General features: G+C 39.0%; 1 protein-coding gene across 1 annotated transcript in view; it reads left to right on the top strand.

Annotated features, from left to right (window-relative positions):
• LOC114464737 (thyrotropin-releasing hormone-degrading ectoenzyme-like) overlaps positions 1-19,329 on the top strand; it is a 111,656-nt gene that overhangs the window by 9,754 nt on the left and 82,573 nt on the right. The window contains exons 2-3 of the mRNA XM_028449238.1: positions 1,524-1,768; positions 6,090-6,366. Coding sequence (XP_028305039.1) covers positions 1,524-1,768; positions 6,090-6,366 — 522 coding nt within the window. The remainder of the gene's footprint in view (positions 1-1,523; positions 1,769-6,089; positions 6,367-19,329) is intronic.

Raw genomic sequence — 19,329 nt, 5'->3', positions numbered from 1 at the left:
TGTCCAGGGGGTTTCAAGTTGTGTCGCTGATATCTGCCGTTATCTGTCAGGGCCTCCGACTAGAAACTACCCAGTAATTCCTCAGAAAGGGGCTGTGCGGGGGATTTTTGTCATTGAAATTGACTAATGTCAGCCGTCCCTCGGGGCCCCCTTCAGCTCGGGGCCCTAGGTAATTGCCTGTGTTGCCTACCCGTTGCAACGCCTCTGATCACATGAGAGCTCTGTGCACCCATTTACTGTAATTAAATCACCTGCTAGTTTAGCTTGTTAGCAGCTATGTTGCTAATGCTGTGTCACTTTACAGTCATTCACAGGGAATTCAAGATTAATTAAACAAATATGGCAACACAGACTCATTAAAAAGAACACATTCTATCTGCCGACATGATATTAAAATAGTAGAAATAATGTCTTTCGCTGTGAGAAGAAGCTGTGTGCAGCATACATCACCCTTGTCTTGGGTTAGCCCCATGACACACTTATCAAAACGTCCGCGGCCCTGTAAGGGTCCACGTCACAGTGGTTGGAGACCACATGTTTACTTTACTGTTGGTGGTTGGTGCTGCTGTTGTTTCTCTGTGAAACAAATCAAAAGGAGGACGACCTCTGCTACTCTTTATAAACATGAGCACCATGGCGTCGCCATAGCAACATGTCCAGCATTCAAAACACAGCTGGTACAGGATCAGGGGTTGCTTAGCAACGACTGTCATCCGACAGGCTGTAAAGGAAGTGCTGCTGCTGTAAAGCATAGATAGATATATACTAGATAGATGGATCGATCAGTGCTGGACAATAACCAAATAAATCTAGTTAAGCAGTATTTTCAAGTATCTTTACTTTACTTGAGTATTTTTTTGAGGTAATACTTCTTACTTTCACTCCACTACTTTTGAAAGATAAATGTAGACTTCTTACCTTTATGTGTGAGCAGCTCTTTGGTTTGATGTAGTTTAATTTAACTTAAACCTAAATGTTTTGGTAGTTAATGAAACACCACACATTCGTGATACTACAGTACTATAAACATGTGACACATTGTGCATGAGTTCTTTTCTTATTTGCAATTATGATGAAAAAAATGAATTTGAGATTTTAAGTTACTTTCAATACTTAAGCAATTTTTTATACAAATACTTCAGTACTTTCATTGACAAGGAGTATTTGTACACAAGTAATGAAGTTGAGTTCTTTATCCACCGCTGATATAGATAGAAAAAGCTAGATCTGAGATAGATCTATTAGAAAAATCTAATATTCTTCCTACTCACACTTTTCAGTTTCATTGAAAATATGTATTTAAATGTCAACAAAGTGTTTTTCTGAGATAAAATAAAATCCCAGACCGTGTATGAAACATCTGTAATTACGTTTGTGATTGGTTTTCACTCCAATAAGTCTGTTTTTCTAAGTTTTAGATCACTCGGACTAAAACATAAATGACGTAATCATCAGCATATTGAATAACCTTCATCAAATGAAAGCAATGAATCTTCCTAAACTTGCGTTGTTTTCTGTTTCAGGTTGATCGCGTTTCAGTCACCGTAGAAGGCGGGGCCAGTGGCCGACAGCTGAGTAAACCAGGGGGCGGAGTCATACGTGTCCACCGCCACTTCGCCCACGCGGCCAATCAGATGTACGTGTTGGTGCTGCACCGAGAGCTGAAGCCGTTGAGACTTTATCGCCTCAACATCAGCTACGACGCCGCCATCGAGGACGAACTGCTTGGATTCTTCAGGAGCTCGTACACGCAGAACAGAGAGAGACGGTACGCACACACAGACACACACGACAGAGAGAGACGGTATACACACACACGCAGAACAGAGAGAGACGGTACGCACACACAGACACACACGACAGAGAGAGACGGTATACACACACACACACACACACACACACACACACACACAGGACAGAGAGAGACGGTACACACACACACACACAGGACAGAGAGAGACGGTACACACACACACACACACACACACACAGGACAGAGAGAGACGGTACACACACACACACAGCACAGACACACACACACAGGACAGAGAGAGACGGTACACACACACACAGCACAGACACACACACGCAGAACAGAGAGAGATGGTACGCACACACACAGCACACAACAGACACACGCAAAGAGAGAGACAGTACATGCACACACAGCACGCACGCACACACACAGTCACACACACACACAGGCAGCAGCAGGTGATTCAGCTATAAAAGGTCAGAACTTCACATCCAAAAGATTGATTCACTCACACAGAGCTGTGTGTGTGTGTGTGTGTGTGTGTGTGTGTGTGTGTGTGTGTGTGTGCGTGTGTGTGTGTGTGTGTGTGTGTGTGTGTGTGTGTGTGTGTGTGTGTGTGTGTGTGTGTGTGTGTGTGTGACTCTCTGTCAGAGATAATAGTGTTTCTAACCGTTTCAATCCTTCGTCTTTAACTGTAAACAATGCGTATGTTTTGGTTCAGATCGATACAGAAATGAAGCCTCTCTACAACTACAGCTACACACTGTGTGATGATGACATCATAATCAATACAATCAACCTGAGGGAAAACTATAGAAACCCACAGCTTTTATCACACTGGGGCCACTAAACTGTCAGAATTTAGAATCAAGTTTTTTTTGTGTGTTTCATTCTGTCATTTCAGTTGTCATCTTGTATTTGTTTATGTTACTTGTAATTATTTTTTTCTGCTTTTAGACTCAATTTGTCTGTTTTGCTGTATTTTCCTTGTGGTTTTTTGTTGTTATTTGTTTGGTTTTTTAAAGTCATTTGTGTGTTGGACTGAATTGATGTTGGTTTATATTAGGGATTCACCAAAATGAAAATTTGAGGCTGAAGTCAAATAAAATATAAACTCTTGGCTGAATACCGAATATCGAATACGGTTGTTAAGTTTTTCACTATTTTTTTAATAGTGCATAAATAGCCTAGAATACATTTTTAGACATTTTTTTTTTTAAAGAAAGTAAATGTTTATTGAATATTCTGAAATTTTTTAAATATTCCAGTAGCCTTTGCTTTTCAAAAAAAAGCACAACAAAGTTTATCATTTATATTAACCCTTCAAATAAAACAAAACACGCTTTCAAAAAAAACTAAAGTGCATTAAAGGTGAGGTATGATGAATAAATGACTTTCTAATGGTTTATCTACAGTGATAAACATCATTTAGCCTCATTCAGAGGAACAAAGTGTAAAAAGTGATGTTTCCTCTCTTGTTATTACACATTTTATATAAAGTCAGCTTTAAACAGGACAGTTGGATTTTACCCACGTTGGCAGGTGACGTCACCTAACACGCCTCCTAGAATGTTAGCTCCTCCCTCTCCAACTATCTAACAACTAAAACAAACACTGCTGTTTAATATAGAATATATATTATACTTTATTATCATATATGTAAATACAAACTGCACTACTTTTTCTGCTGCTGATCGTGTTGGGAGTCACTGCTTGGAGCCACGGACCCATTGTTTACACACATCAGCTGTTAGCACTCCATGCTAATGCTACACCAGTTTATGCAGCGAGACCTGGTGTAGTGTAAGGAGGAAACGATGGCTCACAGCGCTAACAATGGAGAGCAGTAAGGAGAGAGTCTGGATGTGTTTGTGTGTGGAAAGAAAGAGCTGCTGCTTTGCTTCTACAGCAACGCACACATACTTTTCTGACTCAAAATCACTGCACGTTGTTAGATTGCGTCACACGCTACTATTCAGCCTTACTTTTTACTCACTAAACCGAAGGCCGAATGTTGCCTTTTTTGCAATATTCGGCCAAATATTATCGGCCACCGAATATTCGGTGTATCCCTAGTTTTATGTGATTTTGTGTTTCACGAGTCATTTTTGTGTATTTTTGTATATTTGACTCTCATTCTATGTGTTATTTCAGTTGCCATCTTGTTTTTATTCATGTTTTCTGTTAATTTGTCTGTTTTTCTAATTCTGTTGTATTTGTTTGTTGGTTTTTGTGTTTTAGGAGTTATTTTGTATGTTGGAGTGAATTTCTGTTGGTTTTTCTGTGATATTGTGTTTTAGGAATCCTTTTTGATGTCCTGTTCTGTTATTTTTCTTAATTTTTGTAGTCGTGTTGTGTGTTTTAGGAGTTATTTTGTGTATTTTTGTTGTTATTTTGTATATTTCTCTTTCATTCTGTGTTTTATTGTGTGTGGCAGGGAGAGTTTCTCTAAATGGATTAAATAAAGTGAATTAATTCTCAAAGATTGTGTAAGCGATGTGGGTCACATGACACACGTCAGCCTGTAGGACACAAACACATCAATACACACTACAACTAATGTATGGAAAACTGTGTGTGTGTGTGTGTGTGTGTGTGTGTGTGTGTGTGTGTGTGTGTGTGTGTGTGTGTGTGTGTGTGTGTGTTTGTGACCTTAATAAAACTGACTTCAACTATGCATTATTGAGTCAAACCCCGTGATGTCATTTTCAACATGAAACAAAACATAATTTTATAAAAGAAAAAAAAAATAAAGTAGTTTGATAAATGCAAAATAAAATACAGTACAATTTAAATAAATGTAGAAGTTAAATTGTTTCTAAAATATAATATTTTTTTTCAAATAAACTTGTAAACAAATTGAATTTGAATAACATTAAAATTACATAGTAAATTACATTTTATTTACAAAAATTCACAAAATGTAAAATCTGATTAAATGATGCGGTAGAACCAGGCTTCAGGTCATCAATTAATTAAATACTATTATTAGGTTTTAATTGATTGTAGGTCTAAAGCTCCGCCTCCTCCTCTTACGCCCTCATCCTCTTCTTCATCCCTGGCATAAGTTACACTGAGGATGATGAATCAGCTTCTTCAGATACACACACACACACACACACACACACAAACTCCTGACCCAACAGTTTTCTCTTCAGTCTGAATCTAAATTAGGTGTGCATTTCACAGTGTGGTGTGTGTGTGTCTGTGTGTGTGTGTGTGTGTGTGTGTGTGTGTGTGTGTGTGTGTGTGTGTGTGTGTGTGTGTGTGTGTGTGTGTGTGTGTGTGTGTGTATCTGCCATAGACATGGAGAGAACATGCAAACTGCACAGATAAAGTGTGTGTAAACTCTCAGTGAGTGCAAACACAGTTGTGTCACCAGATAACATGATCACTATTTGACCTGTGACAGCTCCACACACTCGTTCTCCACCTGCCTCGTCCTCTTTCATCTCCTCTTCATCTTTTAAACCTCTCTCTCTCTCTCTCTCTCTCTCTTCTCTCTCTCTCTCTCCTCTCTCTCTCTCTCTCTCTCTCTCGTCTCCTCTCCTCTCCTCTCTCTCTCTCTCTCTCTCTCTCTCCTCCTCTCTCTCTCTCTCCCTCTCTCTCTCTCTGTGAAGTGTTTGGGACGCGATAACGTTTTCTCAGGGATTATTTTTTCCTCTGCTGACGTTGGTGACGATGAAACCTTCTTCCTGTTGTCTGGATTATCTCACAGCTTTTTCCTCAAACCACAACAGTGGAGGCTGTCGACTCCCGTTCCACAGGATTATCCTTTTTAAAAAACCCTCAAAGCTGTTGTTTTAAGTCTGTGGTTCCACCTGAAAACGCCTCCTGTGATCTCCTCACAGTTCAGCTCTGATCCTCAGCTTCACTACAAACTCGTCCAAACGGCTTGTTATTGATCAGTGCAAAACAGTTTGAACTGATTACATAGCCCCGCCCCTTTACCCTTTGACCACGCTCAGCCAGCACGGCTACATGCTAAGCTAACCAAACATCTGGGACTGCAACACTTGGAACACAAAAATTAATCTTCAATTTTCCTTCTCCTTCACCTGGAAAAATACACAACATGACACACAACATAGTACACAACATGACTCAAAAAAAATACACAAAATGACAACAAAGACAGAAATGTCCCCAAAAATACTGAACAACTGAAAAAGACCAAAATTCTTTCACAAAAACACAAAATTCATACAAATATGTACAAAATGACAAAACAAACATAAACCTCTAACAAAAATATACAAAATGCGTTTCCTAGAAGAGGGAAACATCTTAAATGTTGTGGTGTGTGTGTAATTTGAGCTGGTTTTGTCCACAGGTATCTTGCAGTGACCCAGTTCAGTCCGATCCACGCCCGTAAGGCGTTCCCGTGCTTTGACGAGCCGGTCTACAAAGCCACGTTCTCTCTGGGTCTGCGTCATGACGCTCAGTACGCGTCTCTGTCCAACATGCCCGTGGAGAGCAGCTCGCTGTCGGACGAGGACGGATGGCTCACCAACATGTTCGCTCGCACGCCGCGCATGTCCACGTACTACCTGGCCTGGGCCGTGTGTAACTTCACCTTCAGAGAGACGCAGACGGACGGCGGCGTAACGGTCAGTCCTGCTTCTTTCTAACATCTTGTTTTCTTCTGAACGCTTTAGACGAGACGTTTCTACAGGAAACCAGTTCACTTCCTGCTCTGATTAAACTGTGTCCCAGTTTAGACGCCCGTGTGCACAGCGGGATTGTTTCCGTAGCTTTTTTTAGGCTAACCAAACAAAGCCAGCTGTGAAAACCTCCAAACATGCAGTTTGAATACGATTCAGATCATTGAATCTGTTTCTCCTCATCTCACCTTCACTCTTCTACAACGTTATTGCTCTGAATCATCCAAACAGTTTTCATGTGGCCTAATGCAGCGACTGTTGTATCTGGAGATAATGAGAAGATAATGTCACGGCTGCTGTTTATCATCAGCTCAGTGGAAAACATCACATCCAATTTCTCCCATCTCAGTTCAAGGTGTGAACATCATATAATTAACTCGTTTGGTCTTAATCACACTTTAATGCTGTAATTACAACATAACGCCAGATAATAATAATTAACACCTTGCCATTATGGCAGATCTCAGATGTCTGAATCAGTCTCAGTGGGACTTTCTACCCAACTATAGTCTTCTTATTTAGTTTTGGAGATCATTGCCCTAAAAGTCATCCACCAAAGCCCATTGGAGATGATTGGAGATGTTAAAATCTGTCTTATGTGAGTCCAGTGGACTTTCTAAGCAGCATACATCTTTGTATTTGGGTTTGTAGATACTTCTCTGGACCATGTGAGAAGTATGAGTAGTGTAAGATCTAAGACATTTTACATGTCTGAATCAGTCTCAGTGGGACTTTCTAACCAGGAAGAAGAAGAAAGTCACTTTGTGTGTTTCACTTGTTCTTTTTGTTAATGAGATCACATCTACAAAATGAACTTTTCTGATCCAGAGCAGGTTTGGTTTATTCTGCTGAGGTTTGGATGTGAAAGTCAAATCTCATTGTAACATTAGAACAGAAATAAGACCTACTCAACTTTACTCTACTCTACTCTACTCTACTCTACTCTACTCTACTCTACTCTACTCTACTCTACTCTACTCTACTCTACTATACTCTACTCTACTCTACTCTACTCTACTCTACTCTACTCTACTATACTCTACTCTACTCTACTCTACTCTACTCTACTCTACTCTACTCTACTCTACTTTACTCTACTCTACTCTACTCTACTCTACTCTACTCTACTCTACTCTACTTTAAACACAAGGTCGAAAGACGGCCGACCTTGTTCTTCCTCCCTCTCCTTTTCTCCTCTTCCTCCGTCGGTGTAATTATAGCCCATCCATCTCATCTGCCACAAACTCAAGGACGGCCCTCAACCATGCTGCCCCCCCCCCCCCCCCCCCCCCCCCCCCACCGCCCCACCGCCCACCGACACATAATTCTGTGCTCTAATGAAAAATCATATTTGGGTCATTCGTAACCATCCTTAGTAGTGTGTGTGTGTGTGTGTGTGTGTGTGTGTGTGTGTGTGTGTGTGTGTGTGTGTGCGTGTGTGTGTGTGTGTGTGTGTGTGTGTGTGTGTGTGTGTGTGTGTGCGTGCGTACAAGGTCCTCATTATTACCTAATTCATCTTTATTTCACATCCTTTCGTTCTCCAAACAAAAGCTCCGCCCCCATCATTTCACAGTTAGAAAATAAAGGTTGACGTGTAGAGGAGGGAACAACAGTGTGTGTGTGTGTGTGTGTGTGTGTGTGTGTGTCAGTATTTAGAACGATGATAAATCTGATCATTAACACAGAGAAGAAGAAAGAGTTTGTGTGTTTTTGATCATTTTTGTTGCAGTTTTATTAACTTTTCTTTTAATCGCTTGTGCAATTTCTGGTTAATTTTGTCTATTTATGTTGTGATTTTTTGGGGAATTTTTGCTGTCCTTTAATTTTGTATGTTTTTAAAAGTAATTCTTTTGTCATTTTTTTATAACATTTTTAAAGTTTCTCTGTTATTTTTGTCTATTTCCAGTTGTTTTGTGTGTTTTTTGGTTAATTTTAAATGTTTTTGTACGTCTGGTTTTTGGAGGATTTTTGGGCATTTGGTGCATTAACTTTGTGTGTCACATATAGTTAGACCGAGGTCTGTTGCCCACATCTTTTAATATCTATAAACTGCAGTAACATTTCTGCACCACCAGAGGCGTCATTTGTGTTTAATGGATTTTCTGTGTATTTTCTGCCACTTTGAAGCTAAAGAACTTAAAGTTTCCCACAGAGGACATTTGTAGAGTTTCACTGACAGTTAAATCAACTTTAAAGGTATTGTGGACAATGTTTAAAAAAGAAACACTCTCTACACATTTTGAAAAAAAATGCTCATGCGCAACACGCCTACGTGTGCGGGAGAGCGTGCACGAGCCCCGTTTTCCTCGTGCACAGCTCTGTTTACAAGATGGAGTTGACATCGGTCATACAAGCTTACCTTACAAAAGAAGATTTGCACTTTTCCCACTATGTCAGACTCGCCACCGGTAAGTGAAAATCCATGTTCAAAGATCCCGGTGCGCACCGGGCACGAGCACGATGATTGACAATTAGGAGGACCAATAGTCCTTGATGATCCACCCGGAAGCTAACATCGTCTACAATACCTTTAAGTTAAACGTTTTCCTAGAAATTACATCAAAAGTCGGGGTGTAATGATACATAAAAATCACGGGTCGATACGAACCTCGGTTTTGAGGTCACGGTTCGGTTAATTTTCGGTACAGTATGGAATAAAATGCAAAACATAACTTGCTTGTTGTTTATTCAAAACTTTAGTAAACCAACAATGTATTTAACATTATACACAATATGAAAATAAAGTTTAAAAAAAAATTATACTATTGTAAAGTGCTGCCTGGTAATAATAATACATATACATGTTATAAGATAATCTCCTCACAGCTTGTTAACAGCTTTTATCTGCTGCTATAAAAACTCTGATGACAGTTGTTACAGTTTTGGTCAGATCTGAATTACTAGGCAGAAGATGTTTAAATGCTGAGTCAGCTGTGTTTACACTAAGGACGTTTTCTTATCACAGTGATATTCACACTCGGGTGGTGACGTTTCATGTAAGTTAACATGTTCGTCGTGTTCCCAGAAACATACATGATCTCAGCTGAACGATGTCAGCACACTGCCCTCGTTTTATCCACTGGTCTTTCTACGTTGCAGTATTTCACCTGGAAGCTGAAGTGTTCCCAAGCAGGAGACTTTAGTGACAGGGGGAGGGGCCTCTAGCTCTGGTTTCTCGCTAGCGTTAGCCATGACGTACACGGGCTGCACATGTAGCTGCAGGTGGAAGTAAACACACGTAACTTCCGTTCTGGAAACTCACCCCGTACACAACCCTGTACCCGAACCAAACGTCCTGTACCGAAACGGTTTAATACAAATACATGTATTGTTAAACCCTTAAAGGGGACATATCATGGTTTTAAATACTTCCTTTTTACATATAAATCATACAGTTGTGGTCTATATAAAGCAGAACTGCAATGCTTTCGTCTGAATTCCTCATTATTATAGCTCCACCCCTTTTCTACCCCTTTTCTGATGTGCTTCTGAGAGCAACTCGTTTTGGTGCTGTCTCTTTAAATGCAAATGAGACACTTCATACCCCGCCCCCTCTTCAGGTGACACTCAGTTCAACTCCACCCTGTTCGGCCATTTTTGTAGTTTGATAGAAGAGATACGGCTATGTAGCGGAGCATAAACTTTTTATTCAGAGATTATTTATAAAATGTCAACAACGTTAGACTTGTCCATCCAGCCTTACATGTTCCAGCCAGAGTCTGACCCAGTGGAGCGAGATGAAAATGAAGATGATGAACCTGCAGAAAACTAACAAGTGAGCTAACACAAGCAGCGAGCTAACGCTAGCGCCAAGCTAACGTCACAAAATACATTTTATTACCGAAGTGCTCTGTTCATCGTCTCCAAAGATAGAAGGAATTGAACCCTCAATCAGACAAAGTCTTTCTGTAAATCCTTCTTTATACTGGTGGAGGTTGATGAAGCAGTCATCATTGAAGTGCTTCACACACACTAAAATGACCTTATCCACAGATGTGGTACATTTCTATAAAAAATAAAACTCAACCAGACACTTTGAAAAGGTTCTGATGCTGGGAGACGGTGTAATGAAGCGTGTGGGTTACTACATCCAACAACCCAACATTTAGACTTATCCTCTCGTAACTTCTGCATCCTGGAGCTTGGACTACAAAACAAAAGCCAGAAATAAAAATGGCGGATTGCTGGAAGTGTTGGACCTGGAGTTGATGAACTAATTTGGCAGTTCTGCTGCAAATACTGTGATGTAATAGTTCAAAAAACGTAATAGAGAATAGAAAAATCAAAACAGATTGAAAAATATGACCAAAACAGAATATAAAGATATCTACGGAGCACCTGAAGGGACTAATTTTACTACTTTTCTGTAGTTCTAAACACTCTAAATATACAACAAAAGGCATTTAAGGGCTAAAAAAGTGGATTTAGCATGATTATGTCCCCTTTAATTAAAAGTGTTTATTGTGCCACAAAAACATTGTTTTGATGCTAGTTTTTGATGGTTTTGAATGGAAACTAAGAGCTAGCATGCTAGCTATGATTAGCTAATCCTATTAAATCATGTTTGTGTTTGTTTAGATTAACATTCATAAAAACATTTGTATTTTTCCAACTTTTTTTTGCTTTGACTCCGCCTTAAAGAGTCTCTCAGCCAATGAGAAAGAACTCCTGTTTGTTTCTTTCCCGTGCTCAGTTTGAAATAGAGCTGATGTTCCTGCTAGCCCACCTGTGATATTACATAATGCTAATGTGGAGAGTCATTCATCTTTGTCTAAACAAAAGCTCCCTCCTGTCGGTCACACTAACACAAAGGTTGGAGCGTCGCCGTGGGAACGACTCTCCTCTGTGATGCTGATGTTTGGTTGATCATGAAAAGAGAGTGTGGTGGTTGTTGTTTCCTCATCGCTGGGCTTTTATTGGAACAGAAACAAAAAACTACAAACAGAGCAGGTGGAACGGGTCGGTTCTCCTACAGACCCTTTGTGTGAGTAACACACCCAGGTCTCACACACTAACGCAGATTTAAATCAGCTACAGAAGTATGGTCAGGTGGAGACAGGGTCATCTATAGGGGGCAATAAAGGGTGGGCTAATGTAATTTAAATAGTACAAACAATTAGTTTGAACTGGGAATTAATGAGCATGACAAATGGTGAATGTGGTTAAATTTGCAAAAAAATATGCATGAAATATGGTGAAAAGAGGTTAAAAATTATCTGAATAATATCCACTGTTATCCAGGAACATTTATTATTATTATAATCATCTTAAAGATGAAATCCTTGTTTTAATCACAAATAAAATGGGTGAAAAGTGACCAAAAATGGTGGAAAAGGTGGTGAAATGTGATTTTAGAAACCACAGAAATTGGTTAAAAGTTACAAATTAGAGTGGATAAAAATAGAAGTTTTATTACAACAAGGCCACAAAAATGTGTTTGTTTGATTGGAGGGTCACATGATCAACATTCATGTCAGCATTTAGAATAATGAGCAATCTGAGCATTAATACAGGAAAGAACAAAGAGTTTTTATTGTCATTTTGTGTGTTTTTCTCTCATTCTGTGTTTGTTGTTGTTGACTTGCTCAGTGTGAAGCATTTGTACATTTCTGTTTGTACTTTTGTGTATCTTTCCTGTAAAATATATGTTTTTTGGAGTCCTATTGTGTATTTGTGCTGTCATTTTACATTTTTTGGAGAATTTTTGTGTATTTCAGTTTTCGCTTGTGTGTTAGTACTGTGGGTAATTTTGTGTTTTTCTTGTCTTTGGTGTACTTTTATTGACATTTTCTGTAATTTTGTGTATTTTTCGGAGTAATTTTGTATGTCAGTTGTGATTTTGTTCGTTTTGTAGTATTTTTGTATGTTTTTTGAGTATTTTTTATGTTTCTCCTCTTGTCTTTTACTGTATTTTTCCTGCAATGTTGTAATTCTTTGTGTTTTTTAATGTATTCTTGCTCTTGTTTTGTGTAATTTTGTAACATTTACTTTTGGGCCGCCAGTTGCCTATGTTGGGTTCAAAGTGTCAATATTGGAACAATTTGTTTAAACTGGCAAATAATGGGCATGAACAAATAGTAAATGTGGTTAATTGGCAAAAATAATGATGAAATATGGTAAAAAGAGGTTAAAAGTGACAATAATGAGTCAACAGAGGTGATATTAGGTGGAAAAAGTGGTAGAAAGGGTTATAATTGCTGAACATGTCTGGAAAGTGGAAAATGTTGTAGAAAATTCAATATAGAAATGTGATGGAATAGTGTCAGAAATGGTGAGAACTGCAGCCAAAAAAAGATAAATATAAGCAAAAATGAGCTAAAATTGTGAAAAAAAAAATTCTTAGTTTCTTGAAGGCATCTGGCGACGCCCTCCAAGTATCTCTCAACCCAAGGTTGAGAACCACTGTGTAAACGCACTGTAACGATGGCAAAAATAGTCGGACACAACATTGTGCATGTTGTGTATGTAGAGCTGTGAGTGGGGGCGGGACTTAGAGGAGTTTGTGTGAGAAATAGCTCTGATAATAAAACGGTATCCATGGAAACAGCGTGACACACAGAAAGACACAAACTGCACCAGCGTTCACATGAGAGAACAATTGTGAAGTGTTTTTAGAATCATTTTATTGATGATGATGATGATGATGATGAACACGTCACAGTAGACGTCTCAACCTCCCGTCTCGTTGACACAAACACTCAAAGCGTCGCCGTCATAAAGCTCCGCTGTGATTGGTCGTTGAAGTGGAGCAGAGACCACGGGTCAGAGAGCAGCGACCGTCGAGGATCACGGAGCTCAAAGGCAACAGATCTGTGTGTGTGTTTGTGTTTGTGTGTGTGTGTGTGTGTGTGTGTGTGTGTGTGTGTGTGTGTGTGTGTGTGTGTGTGTTTGGGGGTGTGTGTGTGTGTGTGTGTGTGTGTGTGTGTGTGTGTGTGTGTGTGTGTGTGTGTGTGTGTGTGTCCTATCAGATGTTAAACCATCCATCAAATTACTGTGGCAACCGAGTGTCTGTCCCCTCATCCATCATCCAAGGGCGAGTGGCGAGATAACGAGGGAGGAAGAGGAGGAGTAAGAGGAAGGGAATGAAACCTGTTTCCAGACGTTCCACTATCGCCTCTTGTGATTGGTCGAGCCGTCCCGTATTTGATTTGTGCCTCTCACTTACAGAATCATAAAAACGTCACATTAAAATCAAACGTTGGGCCGTTTGTTTCAGACTAAGGTGGATGGAGGTGTGTAGGTTCCATTGTTCCCACGCTCTGACATCAGTGCTGTTTCCTGTGGAGATCAACACTAAGAAACAAGCAGCAGAAGAAGAACACGAAGGATTGTTTGTGCTTAAAGCTGAACCAAGGCTTCACTCATACATATGTTTGTTTACGTGGGACAGGTGGACACGTTCGCTTAGCTTAGCTTAGCTTCGCGCATTAACGGTATCAGCAGCTTCCTGCCTGTTTTTTCTTTCTGCTTTTCTGCAGAAACAGTGTTGTTTTTAGTCTGAATTATTGATTTTAAATCTTCATATTTTTAAATATTTATTCCGCAATAGTGTCATAAGTTGCTCTCAACAGATTATCTCTGATTGTGATTGGTCTGACACTGCTAACTCCACCCCCTGTCACAGGAGCGTACACGTAGCAAGGCTGAAATCTCTTGGGCTAGTGAACATGTTTATATCCTGCTTCATAGTACAGCTGCTCTTTGACAGAGACTGATTGGATAGATATCAGGATATATTGATCCAGTTTCATAGTACAGGCCCCATCAGATACACCTGTCTTTGTGAAACAACACAATAAACACACACTTCAGATTTTCAGTCACAGGATAGCATGATCACTAGATGAACCGTAACATGTGACAAACAGGATTTATGAGTGGAATTAGTCCGTTTGTCACACTTTATTAACATTCAATCACTTGTTTTCTTGTGATAAATAGCGTGTAAATGTAAATGTGTCAAATTGAAGCAAAAACATTCACGTGAGGCATTTTAAAGAAGAGATTTTTACATTTTTGAACATAAATTCAGATTTTTCATCTTGTCTTGGTTCTCTTGTGTCGGGTTCTTTATCCGAAGCTTCTTCCATTCTTCTGGTGAACGTTCTGTCACTGAAACTAAGGAATGAAGCTGACCTGTATGTTCACATAAACCACAGTTTACTGCTTTACTTTACACGTCGGCTAAATATGAGGCACCTCTGACTGCGTCTTTCCCGTTGTTATAGACATATAAAGGATAGATCTGTTGCTAAATGTACAAAATGAAAGCACATGATTGTGAAGCTGTTTAAATGAGAGATGGAAAACGTCTACTCCACAAATGTCGTCATTTGATATATTTTTGCGTTTTTGTTTTTTTTAATGGTTTGTTTTTGCACATTGTTTTGTTTTCTATGTTTCAGAATCATTTTGTGTGTTTTTATTGTTTGTTTTTGTTGTTATCGACTGATAAACTGTTATAAACTTGTTTAACCTCCAGAGGACAGATGTGAACGTTAAAGAATCTACATAATCACTTTGTTAAATTCTACTAGATTTGATGTTTGAGATAAAGATTGGTAGCTGAGAATGAGTGACACGTGCAGACAATAAATGGAGTCATTCTGCCTCAGATGGAGCTGATGTGAGTCCGTCCATCAGCCACAGAAACAATCAGTCAGGACTCAGCGGAGCTAGAAACAGAGAAACAGAGCGACTGCCTGAAATCAACAGATACACATTTATCATTCAGACCCAGAATGGAAAGAGAGAGTTTGGTTTGTGTGGGAGGATTTTTAAAAAAGGTTTTGTTTTTTCAATGTTCAGCTTCAAGTTCTTCCATTAACAAACACTAGTAGAATAATCAGTGCAGCCCCTAAAGAAAATGCACCAAATGACACACAGAATGACAGAAAAATATGGAAAAGAACAACAGAAATACACAGCGTGTACAATTAAAATTAAAAAAATGACAACACCAACACACAAAGAATAACAAATACTAGTAAATTACAAAATTAAAAGTGAGAAATTACTGCAAAAACCCACAAAACAACAATAGAAACACACTAAATGGGGGAAAAATGCAGAAAAGGACTGCAAAAACACACCAGATTACAACAAAAAGACACAAAACACATCAACAATTCACAGAAAAAACCCATAATAAAACAACTCACCAACAAAAATTCACAGCATGTACAAATACAATAAAAACCACACTACAAACACAAAAAAGAAAATACACAGAATGACAGAGAAATACACAAACTCTGTTTTATTTCCTGTGTTAATCTCTGATTGGTTGTTATTCTATTGCTGACATTAATGTTGATCATGTGACCCTCAGATCAAAGATAAGTTTGTGATCTTATTTGCCTCTTTCTGCTTTACACAGAAGGATAAATACACACATTAATCCTAAACATCTGAAAACACAAGGAGTTTCCATGAATACATTCACAATTTGTGTATAATATAGAGTGACGCATCATCAGCATATCGAGTCATTTCAATCTTCATTTCCAAAACAGCAAAGCATCAAACGCTGTGATTTTTGTTTGTTTAGAGAAAGTCTCACCACAGCAGGACATAAAAAGATTATTTAATTCTCCTTCCTGAGTTTGTTGTTGTTGTTTTTGCGGCTCATCGACACTTTCTCTCTCCTTCTGTTTTCCTTGCTGACGGTAAAAGACAGTGATATGATTTTAATTGATTCTCCCCAGGCTTTATTACAGCAACATATGCTACTGACAACAAGCTTTCCAACAGGGAAATTAAAAAAAAAGGTCAAAGAAGATAAATCCATGGCAGTGGTACAAAAGGAAACCTGGCATCTGTGTTTTTTCAGGATAAGAAACACGATTAAACCCCTTAACAGTGCATTAGCTGTAGGTCGACATTGTTCTGGTGTTGTCTGCACACTAAAGAAGATCCCTTAGTGGTCCAATCATAGATCTGAAGCAGTTTTAGCTTTTTCACTAGACAACACTCCTCCTTAAAAAAGAGATGGTTTAGAGTCTAGATCGATGGTTCTCAACCTTGGGATCATGAGACACTGGGAGGGGGTCACCAGATGCCTTCAAGAAACTAAGAATATTTTTTGAACAATTTTAGCCCATTTTTGTTTTTTGTTTTTTTTTTTTTTTACCATTTTTCTGCAACTACACCAAACTCACCGTATTTTACCCTATTTTCATCACTCTTCTTTTCTTCTTATTTTTAATGCATTTTTGCTACATTTCTCCCATTTCTGTTTTTGCTCATATTTTTCAATCCGTTTCGATTTTTTCTATTCTCTATTATGTTTTTTTGAACTATTACATCACAGTATTTGCAGCAGAACTGCCAAATTAGTTCATCATCTCCAGGTCCAAACACTTCGAGCAATCCACCATTTTTATTTCTGGCTTTTTATTTGTAGTCCAAGCTCCAGGATGCAGAAGTTACGAGAGGATAAGTCTAATGTTGGGTTGTTTGGATGTAGTCGACCCACACGCCTTCATTACACCGTCTCCCAGCATCAGAACCTTTTCAAAGTGTCTGGTTGAGTTTTATTTTTTATAGAAATGTACCACATCTGTGGATAAGGTCATTTTTGTGTGTTGTGAAGCACTTCAATGATGACTGCTTCATCAACCTCCACCAGTATAAAGAAAGATTTGCCGAAAAGGACTTTGTCTGATTGAGGGTTCAATTTCCTTCTATCTTTGGAGACGATGAACAGAGCACTTCGGTAAGCTGTAAATAACGCTAAAAAGTGTGATGATAAGACGTCCCTGTCATTTGTTTTGTTAGCATTAGCAGTTGCACCGTCTTCATATGTTTAGCGCTGTGTGCTCGTTTAGATCCTTGATGATATGGCCTACGTGATTTAATTTAAGTCTAAAGTTTTCATAGTCATTTCATTTGACGTTTTTGTCTTTGAAAAGACTGTATTAAAATGCATTTTGTGACGTTAGCTTGGCCGCTAGCGTTAGCTCGGTGCTTGTGTTAGCTCACTTGTTAGGGTTCTGCAGGTTCATCATCTTCATTTTCATCTCGCTCCACTGGGTCAGACTCTGGCTGGTGAACATGTAAGGCTGGATGGACAAGTCTAAGTTGTTGACATTTTGTAAATAACGTGTGAATAAAAAGTTTATGTGCCGCTACATAGCCGTATCTCTTCTATCAAACTACAAAAATGGCCGAGCAGGGGGAGTTGAAACCGAGTGTCACCTGAAGAGGGGGGCGGGGTATGAAGTGTCTCATTGCATTTAAAGAGACAGCACCAAAACGAGTTGCTCTCAGAAGCACATCAGAAAAGGGGTAGAAAAGGGGTGGAGCTATAATAATGAGGAATTCAGACGAAAGCATTGCAGTTCTGCTTTATATAGACCATAACTGTATGATTTATATGTAAAAAGGAAGGATTTAAAACCATGATATGTCCAGTTTAAATCACTTCTGTTATTCATGAATGTATCGGGCTGAACTTTGGTAGCTATAATTCATAGATGTGTACACATTGATGCTTGAAGCCCGATTTTTTATTTGGGGCCCCAAAAGAAAAAATAAGTTGATTATCATGACGGCACAGTAATCATTGGCACATACCAATATATAAATGGGGCCCATTACCCCGGGCGGCATTTTTCAAATGACTAAACACCAGAAAAAATGGCAGCATTTGGAAGGAATATGAAACGGCCACTGTACAGACGTATGTTTTAGGAGTGTTTGGTTTATTCAGGGATGGAACCATCCTTTAGCTGTGGTTAAACTGGTTGATTTACTGTAAATAAACAGAGCAGAACCATGAGGAGAGAGAACTATGAGGTTCCCACAGTGAACGTTTAGAATGAGGTCAGTGTAGCTCTGCCTTTGTGTGTGTGTCATTAGAATATTGATTATTGATTAATGGACCTGTTGGTGGTTCCTCTCTCATGTGACGTTAAAATTGATCGACTCTTGCAAGTTTTCAGCTTTAAATCTGGGCTTTTACTGCCTTCCCACAAACTAAACAAGTTTAATGTTTTTAAAATAATACAGATTAGGACCAGAAAGAAACGTGGGTCATTTCACAAATATCCCACACACTTTGGTCTAAAAAAATTCTAATACAAACAGAAATCTGCAAACTGTGAAACATAATTGGTGTTGCTCTTTTACATTCAGCTGCTGAGGCACAGCAGCTCCCCCTTTATAAACTACTACTATTATTAATAATAGGGTCATTTCAACAAATTTCCAGGACATCCCACATCCTTTGGTCTTATAAAGTTCAGACATTTTAACCAATTGTTCTGTGATTATTCAATATTCAAATATGTTTAGTTTGATCTGATGAATACTTTTTGAGATATGGACAATTCAGTGAGGGGGGGGTATGTCATTCTTCTTCCATTTTCAGCTTCCAATATATCAGGAACTACAGCACATAGGAAAGGTAAATGTGGTATAGTACGACTATTTTTACTGTCTTTCATGTGACTGTTTACTATAAGACCTGTGCACATGCCTCTGCGTACATCTGTGGAACCAAACAGTTGTTTAGTCCACTGTGTTGGTCTCTTCTTCAGTCTCCACGCCGTCTTCTTCTCATTTTCTTTATTTACGGTATTGGGACGCCTCTCCAAGCCATCAAGAACACACACCAGCGTCATTTGACGTCACGTCTGCAGAACTGCACGGAAAATTTGTTCCCAAAACAGCAAAACAAAATATATCACAATCTGTTTCAGACAATAGGGAGAAATGTGTGTGGACTCATTCTCTTTGGTTTAGAGCGCTTCATCACCCATTAGCAGAGCCGCTGGAAGTAATTTTGAACAGGGGGGTGCAGTGAATTTATTTATTTTTGACAAAAAACCTATGAGCCTACAGGCCTATTTAAAATACATTTTGAAAATAAATAAATGGATTGAGATTCAGTACTTGTCATACACT

This window comes from Gouania willdenowi, chromosome 6 (assembly GCF_900634775.1).
Source record: "Gouania willdenowi chromosome 6, fGouWil2.1, whole genome shotgun sequence".
Taxonomy (NCBI): domain Eukaryota; kingdom Metazoa; phylum Chordata; class Actinopteri; order Blenniiformes; family Gobiesocidae; genus Gouania; species Gouania willdenowi.
Note: the sequence above shows the minus strand (reverse complement) of the source record. Positions and strands in the feature narration are given on the sequence as shown.